Here is a 24,794-nt window from a genome sequence, read left to right on the forward strand (position 1 = left end):
GTTGAAAGAATAGAATTGAAAAAGAAATGGTATAGAGTAAAAAGTTGAAAATGTGATATTTACAGAATGAAAGGAATAGCAGAGAAAAAAATAGAGATAGGAAAATGATAATTTAGAAAAGTCAGTTTGAAAGAAAATTTGTATAAATCTGTAAGATGCATTATTGATAGAAATATGAAAGTATAGATTTTGAAAATAGTAAATAGTAAAAAATAAAGTATTTACACGGTAGGTTGAAAAAAAGAAATTGGAAATGAAAAAAAAAAAAAGTAATTTGCAAAGTAAAGTTGAGACAAAGTAGAATAAGATTGTATTATAAGAAATAAAAAAAGAAATTTAAATAGAAATTCGTAGGAAAAAAATCAGTATTTTTAGAATGAAAAGAAAAAGAAAATGACAAACAGCGTGGAAAATAGAAAAAGTTCAAGTAAAGAAGATAGTATCCAGTAGCAAACGCCAAGTAGATAGTAGACAGGTTGAAAAAAGTAGGCAGATAGAGCGAGCAAAAAACTGAAAATGAATAGACATGGAACAAGTAAGCAAAGATAAAAGTAAATATTATTCTGGCAAGATTCGACGTCCATTGAGATATTGAAAAAGTAATACTGATAGGTAGAGTCACGAAACGGAGAAATACGGTAGAACATTGAGGATCAGTCGTGAAACAGAAAAGAAAAGAAAAGAATAGGCGTCAGTGTAATAGCTGGAAATGAAAATGTGTAAAAGAAGATCGTAGAATAGAAAATAGGCACAGTACAGTACAGGTAGAGAGAAAAAGTAGGAGAAATGAGGAAGAAGGAAACGTATTTACAAAAGACGTAGAGTAAAAGTAAGAGTACAAGTATAGATCAGAATTAGAGAATTAAGTACCCAGAGTCGCTAGCGTCAAGTGGCAGTTGTAATCAAAGAATGAAACAGTAATAAAATTTCCGAAAACCAAGAGCAAAACAAAGTGTTAACAGAATAATGCCGTGCAACGAGACGTTAAGCGAGCATAGAAAGACAAAAGGGAGGCTATCACAGGTAAGCGTTGGGATCGCACACGCTTAAATCCAATTGAAAGTGAGCGGACAAAGTGTCGTGGATATAATAAGGAGAGAATCACTCCTTCGCGATGCGGTAACCGCTGAAAGTGGTGGTGCTGTCGTCAGGTTTGCCGGTGTCGACGAATATAGCTACTTGATCACCAAGAGCCATGCGCAACAATACGGTATTGGCGCCTCCGTGGGGTCCTGTGCTCGCGATCGGTTGCCAGTCGTCGGTTTTGTTGAGCTTGCGTTTCAATGTCATGCGTAAGTCACTGCTTCCGTAGCCCGAAAAGCTGAATTGATACAGGCCTGGGCAGTAAGTGGTGAACGTGCCGGTCGACGCTGCATAACCTACGCCTTGATCTAAGAGCGTTTCACTGAGGACCAATTTGGCATCCTGATAACAAAATGAAAGTAATGTATTTCACATAATTTTGATGGGCTGCTTGAATAACTATAAAACTTTCCGTCTACTTGCTTTCTTGTGACTGCAAATTAGTCAAAATATCGACTTCTCTACGCTACCGCATTAATAAAAATATCGAATTTTCATGGTTGATAAGTGAAAGCTGCTCTCGAGGAAAAATAAAGTCTCCTTTCAACACGTCTAATCGGCAGTGCTCGCGGCGCCAAGCGAATAAATAACTCCTAAGATGAGCGAAACCTGTACCTGGATGTCAGCATGAGTGCCGGAAAAGGCGACGGGTTTGGAGCAGCCGGAAGCAGTGGCTAACTTTTGCGAGCCAAGAGTGGTGATGTCCAGAGGGGGGTCCGGCTTCGCAGCATCGACCGCCAGACCAATCGCCAATAAAACCGCTGCCCACGCCAGCCTGCAAGGAGAACAAGCCAAAGTCTCACTAGGCTTGCTGCGACTCTCTATTTTCGACGAGAACGAGGTAGCCCGCAGCCGCTGCAGTCGGCGGTCGCTCGTAGACGCCTTACGAAACAGGCGACAATTGCGCAACGTGCGAGCCGCTCGAAAAACGAGCGGCCGCGAAGTGAGAGTGTCCGCTCGCGCAGCGGCTGCGTTCTGCGATTTAAAAAGTGAAAGGCACGTGCGCGCGCGCGGACATTTCCCTCGCGTGCGTGTAGCCGCTGCCACGGACAGTTGTAACAATTTGCGCAACGCGAGCTACTCGAGAAATTTCTCGTTATGCACGGATGCTGCCGGTTTCGGTGATGCCCCCGGCGATGCACGAGGACCAAGTTCATTAGCCGTCGACTTTCACTTATGTAATTGTGTCGGTTCTGCCGGGGGGCGCGCTTTCCACGAATAATTCAATTATCGTCCAGCCGTGATCAATTTGGTGTCGGCGAAATTGCAATGCGGTAAATTGCTTATTATGGTTCCTTTGACGAGTGTTGCGTGCGAATGGTGCCTCGCGATCGCCTACGCGTTACCTGCTTTTACGTGCGCGGAACAAATTAACGAGCTGCAATCGACTTTTTCGGCCGCTCGTCAATTTCTTCACCGAGGCCGCCTTTCAAAACAACGAAACGAAATTTGCCGCGCTGCGACGGTTGTTTAATCAAGCCACGTCGTTGACGTGAAAGTAGAGTGGCGTTTCCGAGGAAATTCGCAATTTGCCTTCAAAACGCGGGCCATAAACGACGAGAACCTCGTAGAGGAAAAGGTAATCGGCAGCGGCCGCGCAAAAAGTTCGTCTCCTGTAGTAAGATTATCGGGAAAAGCCGGTGGTCGAGCGTGTCGCTTAACGTTCACGGTCGATCGGTAGTTCGTCCGCAGGCGGACTCGTTCCGCTTTCTACTCGGAGAGAAAGTGCCGAGCGTGCGGCGGTCTTTTCTCCCTGGTCGTCTTGTTTTTTTTTCTTCTTTCCGCGGCTGCCTCGCACAGCATTAAACGGCCCTAAGCGAGCAGAATATCGGGGGGGACGCGTGCGTTATGCTCTCTCTGAGAGAGATGGAGATATATATCTACGCGCTCGAAGTATGTACAGTGGCGAGAGAGAAAAACGCGTGCGAGGAAAACCTTTCACTTTTCCGCGCGCACGCAAGTCGAAGGAGTTGCACTCGCTCCGCGCGCTGCGAGCATCATTTATACTCTTGCCCGGCCACGGAGAATTGCGAAAGATATTCCCAGTTTTGCCGATCTCATTGTCGAGCTGCTGCGATCCGCTCGACTACTGACGAGGCGAGCTTGTGTAAACGTGACTACAGTCGTGGTTATAACAAGAGCAATGCGTTACACCGGCGCCTATCCGTCCGCGTGATCTAATGTGAAAGTGGAACTCTGGAAAATGATATGCATTTGTTGCGCATAGAGTATTGATCAATTAGTTACTCAAAGGATAATTTAAATTTTTACTTTAAGTTGCTGGGTAGACTGCACATATGCATGTGATGTTGCTTGCGCAGCTCGTGTTCATATGTGTTAAGTATTATGGGCATAAATTAATACTTTTGCAATCATAAATTCGCACCCACTTAACAATTGTAATGAGTGAATAGAAATTATTGCGAAGGCCTTATTTTATTATACTATAAATGTTTGTAAAAAGCTTATGATTTACAAATATTATGAGCACAAAACATATGAAGATAAATAATAAAATCATACGCTTGCGAATACAATATATCGACTTTACTAGTCAACAAGAAAAATCGAATAAATACTTTATTTTTTACTAACTGAGTGATTTTTATAAAAAAAAAATAAACTAAAGCCGAGGAAGAATCTATCATGCTTTTACTCAATTTAGTGATCCCAGATGTTAGCATTAAGCATTTCAAACAAACCAATTGTATTTAAAGCAACTTTTCTATTGTCTACACTGGCAATTGTTGCCGTAGTGAAGCTCTATGGTATAAGAAACATAAATAAAAAAAGAAGAATAAGAAGAACGATGAGAAAGTGAAGTATAGCACTTACATGTTCATGTTAGCTCGAAGATAAGAAGCGCAGAGCAGTCGGCGTCTAAGTGAAGTGGTGGGCGCGGGCGCCGCGCGCCTCCTTTAGCTCTGGTTCGCTTCTCGCGTCGCAATTCTCTGGGGTCCGCTGTCTTCGGGCCGGCACGCTCGCCGCTTTATATCAACTTCCAAGCTCGCGTCGTGCCCTCCTTCGGGCTCCTTACTCCCCACGCCCGTTACCGCGTGCGTAGCAGCCTACTCTCGGACTCGCTGTGTTTTTACATCGACGAAAGTGAGAAGAGCCTCCATTCTTTGACTTTTGTTTGACTTTCTGCGCCGCTCCGCAACTTTATTTGGCTTTTTGCGACTACGATATGCCTGTCGCTTTAGTAGCCGTTTCTTTTAGCATCGAAACCACTGGCTGATTGATTGGTTTTCAAATTTTCGGTTTCTTACGACGATCAGTCAAACATTTTTCACGTGCACTTTCTTAACGAATTCGAATATGCATATACATATAGCCAGAGTGTTCTGAATTTAAAGTAGTCGTTTTTCATTTGTTTTTTATGTGGAAGGGGAATTTTATTATTCAACTGCATTCGCTGAATGTGTCGCAACGTAAACAACCTGAAAAATCATTTTCCATCAATAAAACAGTATTGCAACTGCAATCCAAACAGTTATGCAAACAAGTCTTAGATAAACACCTTCAAGTTATCCACCGCACGTACCACACTTACGTTCCACTATACACTTTTTTTATAGGATAAAAATGCTCCTATGATTGTGCTTTGACTCGAGTTCCGAATACCAAAGACTTATCTGATGAAACTAATTAATATTGCGTTCTCTAACTTGTCCTTTCATCACATATTGTACGAATTCTAATAATAAAAAGAAATTCTATTTGTTAAGTTCGTGAACGAAACGTGCAGTTACGCATGTTCGAAGCCATTAAATGTGTTGCATAAGATTTTACGGTGGCAATATAATTGGCTCGCCAAACAGCTGCTGAGGTACTAAAACAACAAATTATCACTACTCTAATAAACTTCCTTCTTGCATTATATACCTCAACTGTAATAATATTGTATAGCTGATCAGAAAAACCGTAGTGTAACGTCGGTAATAACATTTCCAAAAATTTTTCTAAGTATTTCCTAATTTACACTCCAAACGTGTATTATCAAAGAAAGTTCACGTAAGGTCTTTGTTCGGTCGAATGTTCACAAATAGAAAGGTATCAGTAGGTCATCAGATCACCCTCGCCTTAACCGACACACTTTCCATTTCGGCTTATATACGTATGCTTAGCCGTTCTTTCATTTCTCTTTTTTCACTTTTATTCAATGTCTTTCCTTCCAGTTCAAGCCCTTACACTTTCAGTCCTTTCACCATCTTTTTTTATGTTGAAATTGGCCAAATAACAGAAAAAATATCGCTTTGATGTGCTTTTTTGGAGAGTCATTCGTGAAGACAAAGCTAATTCATTTGCGAAATATATACAGGCCTATAGGAATACCTAAAAAATAATGATTGCACAAAAAGAAATCGTAACAGTATGTCGATCTTTGTGTTCAAATATCAATTACTTGACCAATTGACCAATAGTTTCTTAGACGATCCAGTTCACTGAACTCGGCTTTCTATGTTTTCATGACCAATTCGCAACTGTTTATGATAATTTTGTTCCTTTTCGTGAATAACATTGATTTTTTATGGATAAAATGAAAATAAATCTGGGAGACATCTTCACTTTTTGTGGGCCGACTATCCAATTAATCAATTTTTGTTAAAGCAATGAATTTCTCTTCTAGTCGTGCAAACTTTCCTTGTCATCGTACTACTTCGGTTTCGGGCTCTCTCAACCATGCATTTTAATTATTTTGCTTGGAACAATAGCTGTCCCAACTAGAATAAATTACTTTTACTACTTTTGCTTGCAAATGATACTTTCAAAAGATCGATAAACTTATTTCAATCAGACATTCATAATTATTATGGTAATAGCAATATGCCAATATTCAAAGTTTATGAAACTGGAAACTATCACGATTTCTCATGCTTATGAATAAATAGAAATTGTAAACTCATTTTATTATGATTAAAGAAATATCAGGTGAAAGAAAGAAACTCTTATCGATATTTATATATAAGAATATTTTTAATTTATATACAGAATATTCAAGCTTACAAGCTATAAATAACTAAAATAAACATAATCGAGTATTGAGCATATTTTTACTTTTCTATTTGATGTAATTTTCAATTGGGGAAATAATAAAATTTTGCATAGTCTCAATTTTCTGAGTATATTTACATTCTTCCAATATCACGTTTATGTACAATCAAATTTTTATATTTGATCATTGCATTTTTACATTTTTTTAATGGTATTCTTAAAAATATGTAGACCTCAATATAATTCATAAGCAAAAGAGCTAATATGTTAGACAAACGTTCAGGCACATTACTAAATTTTTTTTTCTTAAAACTTTTAAACGACTAGCGTTCTTAATACATTATATATATATGTGTATGTGTGTATATATATATATATATATATATATATATATATATATATATATATATATATATAATTAGGTCAAGATCTACACATAATATATATTCAATTTAAATCTCACCGTTTGATATTCGTTTTTTGATCTGCGTATTACAATTAATATTAATTAAAACTTGATGGCAGCAACAATTTTTAAATATTCTGTAAATAATTTATCAAAATTTGTAAAGTATATTCTATTGCATCATAAACGGTAACTTATCAAAATTGGCATTCTAAAACCAATTATAAAATATTAAACTACAAATTACAATATAAATTAAATGAAAAATTCGTATAATACTATAAATAATTGCGTGTTCTCTCACGATGTCGTTAATCTTTCTTTTGCATTCTTAATAAGACGTAATTCATGGCAGTGTAAACACTTCATATGAGAAGTTTATTTTCTTGGCAAGCAGGACCTTTGCTTGGATAGTTACAAGCTCCTGCACTTGAGTCGAAGGCTAAGTGAACAGGGCAATTGAATACATGTAAGGTATACTTTTTCTTCCAATTGTCCCAGTGACATGCATAGAACTTGTTACAGTGTTTCGGATGTCTAAACAGACCTGGCCTGGCACAGTCAAATTCTTGTTGCAGTATCTCATCATTGTCTCTCAGACCACCAGATTTATAACGGTCAAAATATGTATCTTGATTCTTCAAGTTGTTTGCCAAATTCATCGATCCATCAAACAAAGCTTTACCAGACCTTCTGTTTGCAAAACTATCCTCGACTCTTATCAATAGGGGCTGACGATTTTGTGTATTCGTGCTCAGAGAAGCTTGGTTTTGTCTTAACACTGAAGAGAATGGTGGTAGCGTTGACGGAGGAAGATACGCAGTCGACGGCTTAGCAGGAAGATAATTGGAGGACAGTCTACTAGTTGGCGGTAAATACGTTGAAGATGGTGGTTCTACCCTAGAGTTGAATACAAAGTGACTATCGTATTCCTCATTGATCCTCGCATTTGAAGTCTTGATTAGTCTGTTTGACGGTATATTTTTTGCAAATTCAATTTGGCTTTGATTCTCTTTATCCGAGTCCATATCTACATAAATGTCACTCTCATCGTAATTGGCAAGGTCGACAGGTCCACGATTTTGAGAATTAATAGGTAAGGACTGCCTAGTTGGCCCACGGAATACTGCAAATGGGTCTGCTCTGCACGTGCATTCAGCGCCAAGTTTTCCAAGAATTAACGGATGTAGATCACTGAGTTTTACGATGACCTTCTTGTTCTGGTTTCGTGTGCTCGACTGTAATCGAGTTCGACTATAATCACCGATATAAGTGGTAATTTCCGGAGCCAGCGTCGTGCTCTGTTGTATTCTCCTACCGCTATCAAATTTGGTTTCTACTTTTAGGTCTCCACTATTTGCTGAGCTCTGAACTACACCATTTCTGAAGCCTGAGTTACCAAACGACGTTACGACCTGAGATCCAACTAATGTTCTTGTTTTTCCGTTAAACTCCTGATTTTGATTCACCGAAGATGTTGATTGACCTCGGGAAAAGCCTTGATTTTGAGTAATAAATGAATTTCCATTTGTTTGACTGATTGAAAATTTGGTATTTTCTCGACTAGGAAAAGCACCTGCCGCTTGATTGTTAAAATAAGTCTCAGCTGCTACTTGAGGGGTAACGCCTGATGATGCTTGATTGCGTAGAATTTGACCATTGTTGTGCCTTTGCGATTCATAGTCGTAAGATGGTTGATTAATTGAACCACCGTTGGTAGCTCTTTGCGGAATAGTAGTGGATGAAGCTTGATTCTTTAAGAATCTATTGTTTGATCCACGGTAGATAAAGTCAGAGTTTTGATTTTGAGTAAACTCAGCAGCTACAATAGGACGTCTAAAAGTAACACCGGCTACGGGAGAAAGTGTCGTTGATGGTAGGTATACCTGGAATAAATGCATAATTTTTTTGGTACTCAATATGAAAATCTTCAATACATATTCGATATTATTTGATAAATATTTCTTACCTGGCTCGGAATATTAACCCTTGCTCTATTATTACTTCCTTGATTGATTCGTACGGATTTAGTCTGAGAATTAAATTCTGTTCCTATTTGAGTGAAGGCATCGTAATTTTCTGCGGTTGGTTTTACGAGCTCATTATTTTGTTTTATCTTAAATTAGAAAAAAAGCATTCATCAGGACTAATTACCATTAACTGTTACTCTTAATTTTACGTAAAAATATTTTTACCAAAGGAGAATTTGTTGATGATTGTGGATAATTGTTAGTAAATCGTGCCTGTCCGCCGATTTTCTGACCAAAAATACCTTGTTCGAAATTAGATGTAATATCGGAATAATCTGAATTACCGGTCGAGCCTTGTGCATAAGAAATATCGTCATAGTTTCCTTGATCGAAAGATACACCTACATCCAAAAATGTCTGTGGTGTAGTCGATACAACATTATTTTTATTAATTGGCCTGAGGGTAGTAATGAAAGCTGGTACTGTCGTTGAAGAAATGATAGTTCTCGAACCAGTATCTATGACAGGCCGAACAGTAGAAACCTTTTGTGGTAGCCGAGTAGCTTGGTAAATTGTGGTTCTGAAATTATCTGCTTGATTAGTAGTATATCCAACTGGTGAAATAGTAGAACTGTAGCCATTTTTAGTTCCATCGATAATAACGGAATTTTGATTTTCTATTGAAACTGGCGTTGTTGACACGTAATAAGGTGTTTGTGTTACTGTAGGGGTACTCGAAGGGAAATCAGTTTCAAATGGCGTAGATGGTTTGGGATACGAATAACCAGCAAAATTAGTGTTTGTTCCTGTAGCAGTATTCGATTGTCTATAGTCAGTAGTAGTAACACCATCAGGTAGCCTAGTTGTTCCAAAGTTAACAGTGTTTCCTTTAACGCCAGACATTCCGAAATTCATATTTTGGTTTGTTGCGAAATTTGTCGTGGTTCCACCTGTACCAAAATTGGTACCAGTTTGTGCTATACCGAAATTAGTAGCAGTTGGAACTGGAGTTGTACCGAAATTGGTAGCAGTTGCTACTGTACCAATATTTGTAGAAAAAGCATGTTCTCCTATGTACTGAGGATTCGGTCTTTGCCTCGGAGTACCAGTTCCTATCACGTAGCTGCCGGTTCCTCCTACTTGAGCTGTCGTAATACCAGTTTTTGTGGGACCAGTTTTTGTAAATCCTCCTCGTGTATAGACTTCTGTTGTCGTTTGTTCACCAGCTTTCAAAATAGTCGACTGCTCATTTTCGCCATTACCAGCATTAATAATAAACGAGTTAGGAATTCCCGTGTAAGAAGGAGTTCTGTAATCTTGTATGTCGTTAGTTTTATAGTCTGGGTATTGCGTGCTTGGAACATTAGCACCTGGAGCATAAAGTCCGAAATTTTCGAGTTCCACAACAGGCCTTGCGTCGCTTAATGGAACAACTGCTGGCACTGAGACATGAATTATATGATAATTTAATTTATAATTTTATCAGACTCTATCTAGCTCTTCGTTTGCAGTATTTTTATTTTATGCAATTTAATTAATACAATTTTATTCTCACCTTGTTTATTGTAACCTGGAATGATTGTAGATTGAGTACCCGAAGTCTTAGCGAAACCAGTAACCTGATATGGATTTTGATTCAACGTTGTTCCTTTATTATAGAAAGTACTGCCAGTGACAGTTCCGGTATTCTCATTATATCTAGTAATTTCATTATTAGGTACTAGACTTGATCCGATAAGTGGTGAATTATTGTTGTTGGCTGTACCTGCGCCAATATTATAATTTGGAGCAATAGTTGATCCGCCAAATGTACCGAGTCCAGCAGTGGTTTTCGTAGTTCCACCTATAAAATGAAAAATTAATGAAAAAAGTTAATTTGTTGATAATTGAAAAAATATTTTCAAAAGAGAATAAATTACGTTACCTATGTTTGAATTATCATAGAAATTAGTGACGGTATTATAATTCGGGGTACTTTGTGTCGGTCCGTAAGAACCATACTGTGCTGGTGTTTGTCCTTGACTGGTAAAGCTCTTCTCAGCCTGATTAGTGTGTTGCGTACCAAAGCTTTCACTTGTTGAAAGTCCCACAGCTAAGTTCGAATTGTAAATAATAGCTATATTAAATATAAAAATGTTAAATAGGCGTTTGTTGTTAGTAATTATATAATCATAAAAAACGTACAGTTAACAGGTTTTGTGCCTTGATAATCGTCTGTATTTTCTTTTCCTCTAAAAGGTAAAATCGTCGAAGTGGGATACCCAAGATTAGGATTATATGTAGCATTGTAAATAGTTGGCCCGTTTCCAGTGATGTATTGCGTAACATCAGATCCAAAATTATTTGATTCAACATTCGTAGTACCTATACTGCTATAATAAGGTCCCGTAGAGCCATATGTATTTTGTACGTAGCCATTCGTAGATCCACCAAATGTAGTTCCAGTTGGGCCAGCGAAATTATTAAATCCAGTTATTACTCCTGCCGTATCAGCACTGTATCCCGTAATAGAACCTTCTGTTGCGTATCCAGCAGTGTTTCTGTCTCCGTAGTCAATTGTATTACCAGGAGCATATACCGTCGTGGAGCCTCCCGTATATCCATTTTTAGCATTTCCTGTGCTAACACCTGGTGTATAACCTGTGGTAGAACCAATATCTCCTGCGTAATTAGTAGCTATTGCTGAAGTGAATCCAGTTGGTGTACGAGTATCTCCAGCAAAATTATTTACACCAATAGTAGAACCAATAGTTCCTGCGTTGAACTGCGTGGTTTTACTTCCAGCGTTGAATTGCGTGGTTTTACTTCCACCGTTGGCATATGTATTTCCTTGGTTAGCATAATTATAAGTAGGAGTAAAATCTCCTCGATCTTCATAATTTACCGTAGATGTCACTATATCCTGACCATTGAATCCCGTAGGCCTTACCGTGACAGATTTATCGACGTCTACATGAGATTGAGCATTACCATCGTAATTTTGATTGTTATAATCTTTTCCCATATCGACATGAACTTGCGTATCGCCACCGTAGTTTTGATTGCCATAATCCTTTCCTACATCTAAATGAGCTTGAGTATCGCCATCGTAGTTTTGATTTTCATAATCCTTTCCCATATCTACGTGAGCTTGAGTATCACCTCCATAAGCTTGATTACTATAATCAACGCCACCGCCAGCTCCATTATAATTTTGTCCATCATAATCGACACCACTATTTTGTGTCTGGTAATTTGGTTGATTGTAAATACTTGGAGCAAATGGCCGAGGTGAACTTATTGCACTATTACCACCGGCATTATAACCAGTATCATAATTATTTCCACCTATATTAAATGTTTGACCATCATAGTCTGCACTGTCAGGTACAGCTCCTGCTGAATTAATTCCGCCTGAATTGTAAGTTTGTCCATCAAATCCAGCCCCACCAACTTGTCCAATATTATATGATTGTCCGTTGTATCCCACTCCTGTTCCACCGCTGATCCCTGTATCGTAAGCTTGGCCATTGTATCCAGTGTTTGCTCCACCAAAACCTCCAGTATTATAAGTTTGTCCATCGAATGCAGCTCCGGCTCCGTTGTAATTTTGCCCATCATAATCCGGATTGAAAGACTGTCCACCATATCCAACAGCGACTCCACTTTGACCGTGTACATTGTAAATGTCTTGCGCTCCAAAAGCTCCAGCTGAGTTAAATGCTTGACCGTCATAAGTACCAGGTGTTCCAGCAGTATTATAGTTCTGTCCGTTATATACACCAGCTCCAGATCCAAAATCTTGTCCACTTTGAGCATCGTATGTTCCTCCTGTTAATCCTCCTTGACCTACAAATCCGCCTACACCTACGATTCCTCCCTGCGGTACATCTCCTCCTTGTGCTCCGTAAACTGCGCCATAATTGTAAATACTATGAGCCTCACCATGATCGTCACCATGACCATGGCCATTGCATTTTGGCACTTTCCATGGCCATTCGCATATTAATCTATGCTCATCAAAGACTAAGCCAAATGGACATCGAAACTCGTATGGCACCATTTCAGGACCACCTTTTAACAAAAAAAATTTTATTCGATATTTTAATTAACTGTAATGTATAAATGGAAAGGAAAAAAAAATTTTTTTTATTTATTTACCGAGATCATAACAAGCAAAGAACCATCTACAATTCTGTGGATCCGCATAATAACCAGGATAACTAGGACACCGGAACCTACTTCGTGGTACCGGCTCAATTTCACTGCTACCTGGACATGCAGAACTTCTCGGTAATGATCCAGGCCACGTACATACTTCAGTTCTTTCGTCGAATGCTAAACCAGCAGGACAGTCGAATTCAAATACGGAATAATCGTCGACTCTTTGATTATATTTGACACATCGATAAAATCTGAAAGTACAATAATCAGCAATAATTCGCAATCTTTCTGAAAAAAGTATTTATTCAGATGCAAGTTCTATACCTATTACAACTTCTTGGGTGAACAAAGTATCCCTGTCGTGTACAAGTAAATGCCGTTCGAGTATTTTCACGTACAGTTTGAATTTTTCCCTCAGTATCTATAACTTGTACAATCCTGAAGTCCGAGGATCTTACGTGTCTTGGGTAAGAAATTTTAGAATCCTAATACAAATCATGAAAAAATTAAAAGAAAAATTGACGTTCTAATCGTTTTTGCAGTGAATTAAAATGTGGTTTACTGTTGCAGACAACAGATGCCAGCTTCGTACAACTCGTGCGATAATCGAGCGAGCTATGGTTTTACACCTTTCACTCGAACTCAGTATTATCGATCGAGTAGCTGCTAGCTTGCTAATCGTTGACACAGTAGATCACCTTCAGATCGGTAGATTAAAAATCACTTGCGTCGTACCTTTAAATCACTTTCCAATGATGAAAGTAATGCTTCTCTAGTTTTTCTCTTCATTTCCGTGAATGATTTGTAAACGGCTTGAATTACAGATACTCCGCAATCATTCGTTATGTCATTTTCAACATCTCGCAAACCCAATCCAGCCAAGTCTCGTAACATTACATATTTTCCCTATTAAAATAAACATATGAAAATCAATAATTTTAATTATGTTTATTTTACGACTTGAGTGCAGGTAAATAGTTGGACTAGAAAAGTAAAACGGAATGAGTTTGACATGCGTGCGATTGTAAATAAAAAATTTTCCTCTGAACTTGCGAAATGAGTTAGAATAAATGATAATAACGGCGTATTAACCTTAATTTTGAGCGAAGTCTCATCTTCAAATGCAAGCCACGAAGTATTTTTGAATGCGTAAGGCGCCGTGAGATCTTCATCTCTCTCGACAGTCCACTCGCCATCGTTCATCACGTCGCAGAGCTGCAGAATAAAAACGAAAGTAAGAGATTTTTTTTATTTAGCTCAAATAATCACGCGGATAAAACTCGAGTGGATATTCGGTCATGAAAATCTCATACTTTTTTACGATCCAACGCGACGGGCTGCTCCTCAATCGTCGGGGATCTTGGCGCATTCTCTTCAGCTTTCTTCAGCGTAAATTGATAGGCGCCAGCGGGCGCTGAAATCAATATTTTTTGCTTGGGCGCGCCCATACCGCTTATCAGGTCCACTAAACTGTCGGTGTTTAGCATGTCGAACAAGCCCATCAATCGTGATGGATGAAACGAGTGGTAAGCCTCCTCGTTGCTTCTCAAATAGTGCGTTGCTACCGTAAACACGTCTACGTATCTGCGAAAGTGAATTTTACATCTTTGCATAAATCAACATTATATACGATTCGTTATTCATTTTATTCCCACAGAGAATAAAATGAATATCCACAATCACGAAAAAATTGCTCGTTTAATATTCATAAATTCGCTGAAGATCGTCGATAGCTTGAGTAGTTATTTAGCTCTACATAATCTCAATTATAATGGTACCAACGACCTTAAGATCGCGAACCTCTTTTTTTCTCAGTCGCTCGTCCATATGTAAAACTAACGGCGCGTGCATTAATTTGACGACTGCCAGCTGCATCCGCGCAGTAGGCAATTCTCTCATAGTAAATAAAGTGCCGCGGCCGCGTTGATGCGTCAACCGCGCGGCTGCATCCTCCATCCTCTCGCTCGTCGTTTCATCCATATTCAACGAGGAAATCTCGCGTTCGAACTAGTGCACGCACATTCCAGGTGCATGAACCAAGATGCGATCAATATACCTAAAAGGAAGCTTATTTTGCCGAGTGGACGGCGCAGCAACGTGCGTTTGAAAGATACACGCCCCGATGAAATGATCTTGCGCTTGTTTCTTCGTTTTTATGTCTCATGAGAAGTGCTTCGACTTGCCACGGGCACCGCGTTCAAGATCACAGCCCTAGTTAGCGGGCAAATTTGTCGGTGACATTGCTTTTCACGGCACATGCCATTAGAATCACCCTGATGGGATTTGTTTTTTCTAGCGTTCGGCAATTCCAAGTGAATATAAGGTTTTCTTTATTCCAGACATTTCTCGAATTTATTTTTTGCTTTTCGAGGACGCACTTCACGAGTTTGACAGGCGAATCATTCTTGGACGGATTTCTTCACAATGCTTTATGCTCGGATATAAGTAACTGCGTTATTATAAGAAATTGCATTTCCTTAAGTACCTTGCTTCATTTCCATAACCCATCTTTGAGAAGAAAAAAAAGCAATTGCATAAGAGCGCCAACCCGTACATCACACGGTGTATCTCTGGAACCGACAAAAAAGTTGTATCCGAGGCTCGTCACTTTGAAGAAGAAGAAGAAACGTGGGAATGCGAGTCTCTCAAGAACGATGCAGAATAATAAGCCAACTCGATAGATAAACGACTGTACGGATGGTAGCAAACACGTGAACCTATATATACGCACTTGGCAAGCTCCTTGAGCTCGAACTGCTTAGCCAAGTATTCGGGTTTCGTCGGCAGCGACAGCAGGATCATCTTGTCGATACTCTTGTTAACCAACTCGTCCTTCAGGCCTTTAACGAACGAGACCAGCCGCTCCTTATTACCTGCCGTTATATTAAGCTCCACGCCGTCGACCTTCCAACAGAAAGCATTTTTTGTCGTTCGATATATGTTGAACATCTAAAATAACGCGTTTCACGACAATTTTTCAATATTCATGATCGTAACTCCCTCAGTCAAGTTTTACCGATTACATATTAATACCACTTGTCGTTTATTTGCGCGCAGCTGGCAAAATTTATATGTTTACACTGTGCACGCATTCAATGTTTCAATGTCTATATAAAGTTGATAGAACTTGTTTTGTATTTAACGATTTTGTGTGGTTATTTGTCTATGCGGATAGACATGGGCAGTCAAAAATTCATAAATTCCAACAATTGCAATCGTAAAAAGAAATCGTTAATGAGCTAAGGATTCTTGCTAAGAAAGCCGTTAAAAATAAATAAATAATTAAGCAGAGATAAATCACGCGAGCGTTGAATCCAAGTTGTACGTACAAGCGCGTCAATTGGTTATGCATCGTTAAGCGGATAAATAATGATTGATTAAACCGCAGGCAACATTAATTACTCGCAAAAACCAAGCCATAGATTTATAATAGCGACGAATTTATGATCGACGCCAAGCAAGGAAACCAGTTTTTCTTTTTTCTTTTTTTTTTCAGGTTATGCACGTAATCGAAATGTTTACGTGTCGATGAAATCTCACGGTTTAATTAGACGATTAATTAGAGAAATCGCTGAACTATAATAACGATCGCGCAACGCACAATGTCCGCATCGTGCAAAATCTTTTCGCGCAACGACAAATTGCGCGCGCGCGAAACATCCCGAAAAAGTGTTGCGTTAAACGCAGTACTAGCACGCAGTAGTGATTGAGATGTATATAATTCGCGTAAGCCCCAAGGGGCTAAAAGCGCTTTTTTTTTTATAGCGCGCTAACGAACGTACATAAAAAGTGCCCCGGGGCGAGTTCTGCACACGCCTACAGTTTCATGGTCGCCGATGATTGTTCCCCCGGCACGTGTATAATACGTGTGAGTAACGAGATCGCGCGACTTGTGCAATTCGACCGCGTAGCGCAAAGTTACACCGTGACGCGGAGGATAATGAGAGCTTTCGGAGAATTGTCGCGGCTTGTCATTAAAACGGCGATTTCTTTTTTCTTTCTATTTTCTGGTTCGCTCGTTTCATGCAAATTACCAAGCGCGCTTGGTTAGTCCGAGATTCTGGAACGTTCGTCGATGAATTTATAATTGGTGAGGATGATCGTAAGATGTCCATTAGAAAGTTGTAGGTTGTGTTCATTGTTATGAAAACTTGTTGGGGAGCTTTTTCTTTCCGCCGGACTTTAATTTGCCGAGAATTTCCGAGATTGAAAGAATTCGGAATTGTTCTTCTTTTGCGCAACAGCTATATAATAAATATAGCTACCAAAACAATGATGCATAATAAGTTCGCGCGCTCGACAAAGTTTTTCTGAATATTTAAGCGCGCGAATACTGTAATTTGGTGGTAATTACAAAGTTGTGCAAAAACCATTATTATATCTCACCTCCTTCAGTACGTCACTGAGATATGTGGCCGCATCTTGTCTCGTAGTTCTCGAACTCTTCAGTATCTCGTGGTTATCATTGATCGACATGACAACTCTGATAATGGGATTCGCTTCCTTGGCAGCATTTCTTAAACTCTTTAATTCTGAAACAACGGAGTTCCATTGTAACCACTAGTATATGTTCTCGTTTGATTAAATGAAATATCGAACGCAGGCGTGTTTTTTTTAAATAACCGATTCCATCGTGTATTACGTACGCGCGCATCGTTTGTAAGCGAAGAAAATACATTTATCCCATACTCGATACCAGCCGCGCCTTTTACATAAGCATGCAAATGCCACCGAGTTATTGCTCTCTTCGGGTGATTTAATATCTCCATTTCAAGTTTCGCCTGGCGCGATCTGCTTCCGACAAGCGCGGTCCGTGAAAATAAATAAAAAGGAAAGACAAAAAGAATATCGCTACTCGCCCACGGCTTTTGAAATTCCAACGAGCCGGAAGAAGGAACAGAAAGCTTCGCCGGCAGAAAGCTCGAGTACTCGCAATAAACCGGATAATTTACAACAACGAATCGATCATTTCTGCCCGCGCACAGTGGAAAGTCGTGATTTTTCTTTATTTACAGCCAGGATCGTTCCGTTTCGCCGATGTATTAAGGTGAAGGTCGACGAACGCACGCGCGCATCGCCATTAAATCTTTTACTTGCTTCTCAAAATGGACGGGCTATTATCTCGTCGTTGGAATGCTTCGTGATTGTAATTGGGAGTGGCGAGAAACCGGAGCAATTACCCAGCTAATTTAGCTTAAAGTGGTTCAGCTCTTTGTTCGAATTTATATTTTTCTTTCGTGTCAATTCTACTATTTCTAAAGTAAAAACGTTCATTAGGTGAGTATATTCTATTCGTGAGCGTGTTTTAGCTTTGATCAGGAAATTTATCGTCGGCGAACAAAGAAATTGTTTTTTCGTTTGCAAACGCCAAGCGAATATCCTTGGCGCCAAGATGTATGAATTATTCGCACAACCTACGCACGCGCACACGATTATTAAGAGTAAATGAAGACATTTTATTAGCCTATAAATTTTTTAATACCTACTTACCTGGAATAGTTTGTAAACTGTGTTACGAATTGGGATTTTTTAAGATACCTTGTAACAACTAATAAAGCACCAAGTATTTACAACCCTAATATAACGACTCTGCCATATGAATGAGCACAACTCTTGTACTGAAATATGACCGACTCATTACAACTCGCGTTTTCTCATATGCAAATTTTCGAGCTTATGGGTGCAATATTCATTATTATAAGAAAATCTATTTCACTGAACGAATTGTGCAAGGGCAGCTTGTGCATATTAATCAAAGCGTTTATGAGTACAAATCGAAAGCGATCGGTTTATTTATCATGGGATATTTAAGATCCTGTGACGTTATACGAAGGACACGAATCTCCTTTCCACATGTGGTGAATTAATCGACTGCGCTCGTCGCCAAAATAAACGAGCTTTCACTTTTTTGGCCCATGCTAACGTATTCGTAAACGTCGAAGCTCGAGACCAATTCACAACAATCGTAATAATACATTGCACAAATTCAATTTTTATATTTATCTTCTCATTTACCAGTTCAAGAAGGTGAACTGGTTATGTAAACATTTTCGGTGTGAATAATGAGCTCTATAAGAATCAATAATCCACAGCCTATTCAGCGAAGAATGAAAAAAAAAAATTCGTTATCAGTCATTTTTCAATTTCTTATTAATCAAATTTCGAGGGCGAATGTGAAAATATTAATATATAAGCATGAATCTGCGTTTGAGTGATTGACACTAGTCCTAATAAAGCGCGACGCCAAGAAGGTTTGATGAACATTCGGATATGCATATATTTTATCGGTGGTAGAAACTTTGCAACGATAAATTCGCAATATTCGCACGACCGTTCTTCATTTATCCGCAAAAGTGAAAGGCAGTTGGGCACGATGGTGACAGTTATATCACGCGGTATAAACATTAAATTTGTCTATAAAGAGCTTCGATGAAAAATATAAATCAATATAACAAGCCACTCTACAAATCATAATCGCCGATAGGATTTTGCCGCCACATTTACGCTAATTTCTTTATAATTACTGTCGATAACTCTTAGTTCCGCGAGATTTGGTGCTGGTGCGGGTGCGTGTGTAACGAGATTTTTGCAAACGGCGAGCGCATTTGACATGTTCCCAGGATTTATACGCATTAGTTATTTCGCAATAATGCGCCTGTCAGTCGATTTTCGCGATGGAAGCTTTGGTTTTTCATATGTAATGATTTTCGTACAGATCCGCATGAGATAAATGCCCTCATAAAAGTTTACCCCATTCCGATACGCGAGAGAATGCAAACTATTCTACTCGCGATATTAACCATTGAAAAGAAATTTATAGAACCATGGCTGATAGTCATATGTATACGCCTCCGCTATACAATGGAAAAATAAGAAAATTGGGCCTGCATAACGTTAACTGTAGACTATATTCTTTGGCACTATACATCGTAAAACTACCATCTACGCCATTCTCGTGCAGGACTTTTCTTACGCTGATAAAGCATATCATTTTGTGATCTAGTGAGTTGTCAAATGATATAAATTGTTTTACAAAAATATTGAATTTATTGCATTCATATCACCGTGTTAAAATTTTTTAAATCGCTTTTTTCTTATTACTGTTATAAAGTAATTTATTGTAAATAGATCTACCAATTACATATATGTAAGAACAAATTTGTCAAGGCTTTCAACTCAAAAGTAATGATTTTTTATCAAAGTAAGAGGGAAATCCGAAGGATTAATTAAAGAAAAGTGAAAGCATTTATATTTAATTGTTTGCCATGAACTAAAAAAATTATTCAAGTGATGTTATCCACTCCGGATGTCTGTCTATTTCGTAGCTTGGGAGGTGTGAAAAGTATGACATCCAATATAATCAAGTCCTTGCTCTAAAAATATTCAGAGGCAGAATAATATTCACAATCTCGCTGCATGCATATTCATCCATAGCCAAGTAAAAATCGTACAAAGCCTCTCCCGTTACGCAACGTCGAATCGAGAGTAAGATGAGAAAAAAACGAGTTCACGAGTCGCCCGAAGCGCTTATATATACCGACTGCTTTCTCGCTTCATCCGTCGTCCGACAAATTTGCGGGTGTATAAGGTCGTTACGAAATCTTCGACGACCGAAATCCTTTGCGCAACGTCCAGACTCGCAGAGTGCATGTTTCGCGTGCGTCATTGCTTTGGCGTGTGCACTAATTGTCTCATAGTCGCTCTTATTCTTATCGTGAGAAATGCGCTTATGCGCATTATTAGACTACCGATAGACCCAATTATGATAATTTTACCAAAATCCCCACTCGTCCATAATGTGATCCATATTGGAATTGTAGTTGTTTCAATGAAATATTTAAATTAGATAACGATTAATTAATGCGGAACATACTGACACTAATCCCTGAGACTCGGTTATTTACTGAAAACGTGACTTATCGTACGCTCAATTAATTTGCTTGCAGAATTGCAGTAAGCGCAAGTTTTTCTCACACGGCGCTCGCGATTCAGTTGTATCGAGCTGCGAAAAAAAAACAATTTTATGGACCGCAAGCACGCAGTAGCGAATGGCTTGTAGAGTACTAACACAAAAAGATACATGACGAACGGGGTGAATGGGGGGGGGGGAAGAAACCAATCAATCTCAGCCGATGGGAGTATGGCGTGTCTTTGTCGGCATAGGGCTTTTCAAGCTCTCGAAGTACAGCGCATAAACAAAGCCGCGCGCGCGACGCGTACGTGTTCAGGCGCGTTAATCGGCCGCTAATTGCCCGTAGGTGAGTTGCGAAAGCTTGGGCAAGGGCAAAATTGCCGCAGTGACCTCGCGCCACATGCCGACCCTTCTGACAGTCGCGCGTGGGGGATGCACGTGGTTCGGCGCTTATCGCCTCGCAATTGATAGCTCGTTTTCTTTTGCCCGTTAAGATCAACGCGAGCAATTAGTGCTCGGAGCGTCGTTACGAATTTTCGAGGCGGTAATAGGTGGCAAACAAGCTGCGGGATGGTCTAATTAGTTCGCAGACCGGCTCGGCAAAGTTGCGTGTAAATCACGCCGATGCCGACTGCGAGAGTGAGTGGGAAAACTAATTACTCCGGCTTTTTATTTGCACCTCTTGAACGACGCGTGTGCGCGCAGGTGAATCTACTCTGTACTCATAGAACTGCGGGCTCGCCAAGTGTATGAGGCGTGCTTTGAACATTGATGTAACTCTCGCACAATAATGTCAGCGCTTATATATTAGGGTAGTAAGCGTTCGTGGTTTCAGATATATTTTATATGCTCATCAAATCCATCGAGAAGACGTGTATTATTGTTTTACTTTGTAAATGACCAAGTCTCGAAAGAAAAACAAATAAAATCACACAATTTACAGTATCTGATCGTCTATCAATCATTTTCAATGAATTTCAACTTGAACGTCGCAACGAAACAAAAAAAAAGGTTGTTTTGTGCGAGTACGAAACAATCGGTTCTCAGGCAATTAATCGGGGGCCATGCTCTCGCGAAAGGCATATCCTTAAAAGTCGAGAGAAAGGGAAGGATCGAGAGAGTGCGAGGGCGCGCGAAGGTACATATACTATACTACATATACTCACCGGAAGAGTCAAGGGATTGCAGGTCGTGGCCTTGATGAATGAGAGTCGTGCATCGGCAGATGGCGTTCTCCAAGCGAGTCACCTCGTGGCTCTTCGTGTAGCAGACGAGCTCGCGACCCGGCGAGCTGGACCCTCGTTCCGGACATTCTGAAAAGTACAAGAACGTTTTGCGCGGAGATCGGTTAGTCAATGCAGGAAGTCATGACTCGCTGACAGGTTTATATTGTCGACGAAGCTTTGCGGTCGATCTATTAGTTCTTACTACAGACGATTGCGGTTCTATTTTTTTTTGCTATTGGATAGTTTCGAGATCGAGCAAGTAAAAAATCCATTCAATGACTTCTTTATGAAAATATCTTCAACGCCAATTTCATTGTCTACCGTTCGAAATAAAAATTGAAGTTGTTCGTGAAGTCTATTGTAAAAGTGTATATAGAAACAAAATCTCACAATAATAAAATACAGATAAAAACAGAAATTCAAATTCTATCGGACATACTGTCGACAACCCAAGCAAAGAAAGCAAGCGTTAATAGTTTTTTCTACGTTAAACTCGTCATCAATTAATCGTACATGCCCTAGTCACGGCGATCTAGATCTCCTCGTTGTCGGCAAAAATGGTTAAAACTATTTAACATTCTCACTTGATTGATGTGAAGAGAAGAAGGACGCTTCGGTAATTTTTATTCTATGAACAAAATCTTTGCCTAAATTATTTTAGCACGCTTCTTGTCCAATTGGTCAAACCGGCATTCTCACGTTGCTTGTCGGGTAGCAATAGAAAATAAAAAAGAATTTACTTGGTGCCATTTGGTTAAAGCGACGCACTCGTAAGATCAAGTGGTATTAGACTATTTGAAGATTTTTCAACTGACGTTACAACTCAGGAATGAGAAAAAATACCAGGTACTCTGTCTCATTCTAATTCGAGTGAAATACGTATAGGCATTTATGCTATATGCTAATTTAGGTGCGACAAGTTTGCATGTTAGATGTTGAACGAGTTGGACCACATAAATAACTTACATAAGATGATTATTGGCAGTAAACACTGAAGCATTATCAGCGAGAGAAAAGTTAACGAAGAGGAAATTTCAAACGCTTTTTTTTTTCTTTAACTCGAATGAAACCACACTGCAACGTAAAAGTCGCGCACGCATATGTTACGACTGCCATCACGCGTAACTCCGCCTAAGGATTTTTCATTTATACATAAGCATACGTCGAAGAATCATCGATCACTGTTGTATTTTACATCGGCAACGATCTGTACAACCGTCAGCAGGGTGAGTCAGAGTGAGAGCATTTCGCAAATCGAAATGAAGATAATATGCAAAACAAAGCCCAATTTTCGACATCAATCGTGCGGCAGTAAACATGAACTTGCTTTGCAATTAAAAATGCACGACACGTGCGCGCGTGCGGTAAAGCCAACTGGAGAGAAACATAGAATACTCATCAGTGCCACAAGGATCATGGCGGAGAACCGGAAAACTAGCACGTGTGACATCACCCGCGGACGCGATGCAATGCTGTCGAAGCATGCTTTGCATGACACGATCGACAGCTACGTTATCGGCATCGAGACTGTTTATTTAATTACATAAGTCAATTTATCGGCGCAATTAGTCGCGCAAAAAAAAGAAAAAAAAACGAAAAAAAAATCGCCTGTACAGGGTGTGCGAGCAAAAAATATGTCGAAAAGTTTGTTTCACTTGGCGAGCTTTGCGCAGGCGTTCACGGTTTACCGAGGAAGTTATGCGGCTAATAAAAGTTACGTTTTTGTTGCACGCTCGAAATGCGTTTTATAATCCGTTTTTATGCTCGGCGTTCGGATAAACAGGTGATAATTATGTACGCGTGCCTGTACATAATCCATCGGTAAATGAAGAAAGTTCTATTTATTTTTGCATTTTCTGCTATAGCATAGCTATATCATTATCCAATATTGATTTAGGAAGTTTTAGATTGGGTAACGCGCGGCCAACTATCCGCAAATTGGAGTTTTTCAGGAACGAAATTAAGGAGGCGCGCCTGCGAGTATCAAAAAGTTACTTTGCCTAATGCACTTGTAAAAAACTCCGATTACAGCTGATCGGCCCAATTAGAACTGGACTCTCACCGATTTCAGAATTCACCAGCGCCGATCATCGGTAAATCCTCATTCCTTGCGAGCAGGGAGTCTCTAAGAGAGACAGAGGAAAAAAGCACACTGCCAGTCTTTTGCTATATATCCCGACGGGGGAATTCACCACGCTAGACTGCTTCTCGCGAGTTATATTACAGATGCGCTTTCCAGTTTGTTTTTTTTTTCTTTTTTTTTGCTGCTCGCTTCGGCTCAATCGGCACACCTGTCCCGATCAACGCGACTCCTGGACGCGACGGTGTCGAAAGGCCTAATTGAATTTGACAAATAGCTCGAGGAAAATGGTGAAAACAATGGAATGGAAAATTTGTTAGTCCGATCGACGACTATCATGACGTGGTGATTGGTTGCGAGGAAAAAATGCAAAGTGTAACGGCCGCTGTATTTGTAGAAAAAGGGATTATAGAGTAGAACGAACTGAAGCCAAGGGAAACTCACGTGGCGATCACTCGTATAAGCTTTGGCTGAGGTGTGCTCGTGATGCACTATGTAAATTAAAGAAGAATCGATGAAATTGGTATTTCACCGTTTTTGTCTGTACTATGGTATCGAATTGATGGTTTTGAATGTTGCTTGAAAGCTCCTACAAAATAAGAAGGCAAGACGATCACCGTCGAAAGATAAGAACCGAAAGATAAGGGCGCACAATCACCGCGAGAGCTTCGTAGACGTTCATCGCGGGTCTGTTCTTGGCACAAAAGCACTTACTCAGCGCAGGGCTCGCACCGATTAGTAGTAACAGTCCGAGTAAGTAAGACACGCCACGTTGAGGCGGCATTTTGCCTCGCGCACAGAACGAGCCGAAAAGTCGATCACTGGTTTTTCAAGGCATGGGTCCTCCGTCTAAAAGCCTCTTCTCCGAGCCTATCGCTAATACGCCTGCTCGTTTGATTGCTCGTGTCGTTTTTCTGGCCCGATCGCGGAATCGTCTGGGCTATGACTGAAGTCGGGGATTCTGCGAGCGCGAGCTTGT

The 24,794-nt window shown here is 39.7% G+C and overlaps 2 protein-coding genes across 2 annotated transcripts; both read right to left on the minus strand.

Moving 5' to 3' along the window:
• Positions 1-58: 58 nt before the first annotated feature.
• On the minus strand, positions 59-4,044 carry LOC131668041 (uncharacterized). Its single transcript, XM_058941865.1, has 3 exons — positions 3,919-4,044; positions 1,699-1,858; positions 59-1,425 (listed from the first exon to the last, which is right to left on the minus strand). Exons 1-3 carry the CDS (start codon positions 3,924-3,926, stop codon positions 1,102-1,104), a joined length of 492 nt encoding a protein of 163 aa, XP_058797848.1. The 5' UTR covers positions 3,927-4,044; the 3' UTR covers positions 59-1,101.
• Positions 4,045-6,548: 2,504 nt separating this feature from the next.
• On the minus strand, positions 6,549-24,737 carry LOC131667978 (uncharacterized). The gene is given in 14 exon segments (XM_058941764.1): positions 6,549-8,370; positions 8,454-8,600; positions 8,680-9,896; positions 10,010-10,570; positions 10,639-12,507; positions 12,595-12,848; positions 12,922-13,082; positions 13,333-13,503; positions 13,690-13,812; positions 13,911-14,181; positions 15,329-15,501; positions 16,984-17,129; positions 21,676-21,822; positions 24,530-24,737. Coding segments are annotated over 14 exon segments (6,831 nt in total). The 5' UTR covers positions 24,600-24,737; the 3' UTR covers positions 6,549-6,849.
• Positions 24,738-24,794: the final 57 nt, after the last annotated feature.

This window comes from Phymastichus coffea, unplaced genomic scaffold (genome assembly GCF_024137745.1).
Source record: "Phymastichus coffea isolate CEN01 unplaced genomic scaffold, Cenicafe_Pcof_1.1 PCOF00072, whole genome shotgun sequence".
NCBI classification, from domain to species: Eukaryota; Metazoa; Arthropoda; class Insecta; order Hymenoptera; family Eulophidae; genus Phymastichus; species Phymastichus coffea.

Excerpts from the sequence above, each read along its gene's own strand:
- LOC131668041 (XM_058941865.1), bottom strand. Across the intron at positions 1,426-1,698 it reads GCACTCATGCTGACATCCAG|GATGCCAAATTGGTCCTCAG; the intron begins GTACAGGTTTCG and ends TTTTGTTATCAG.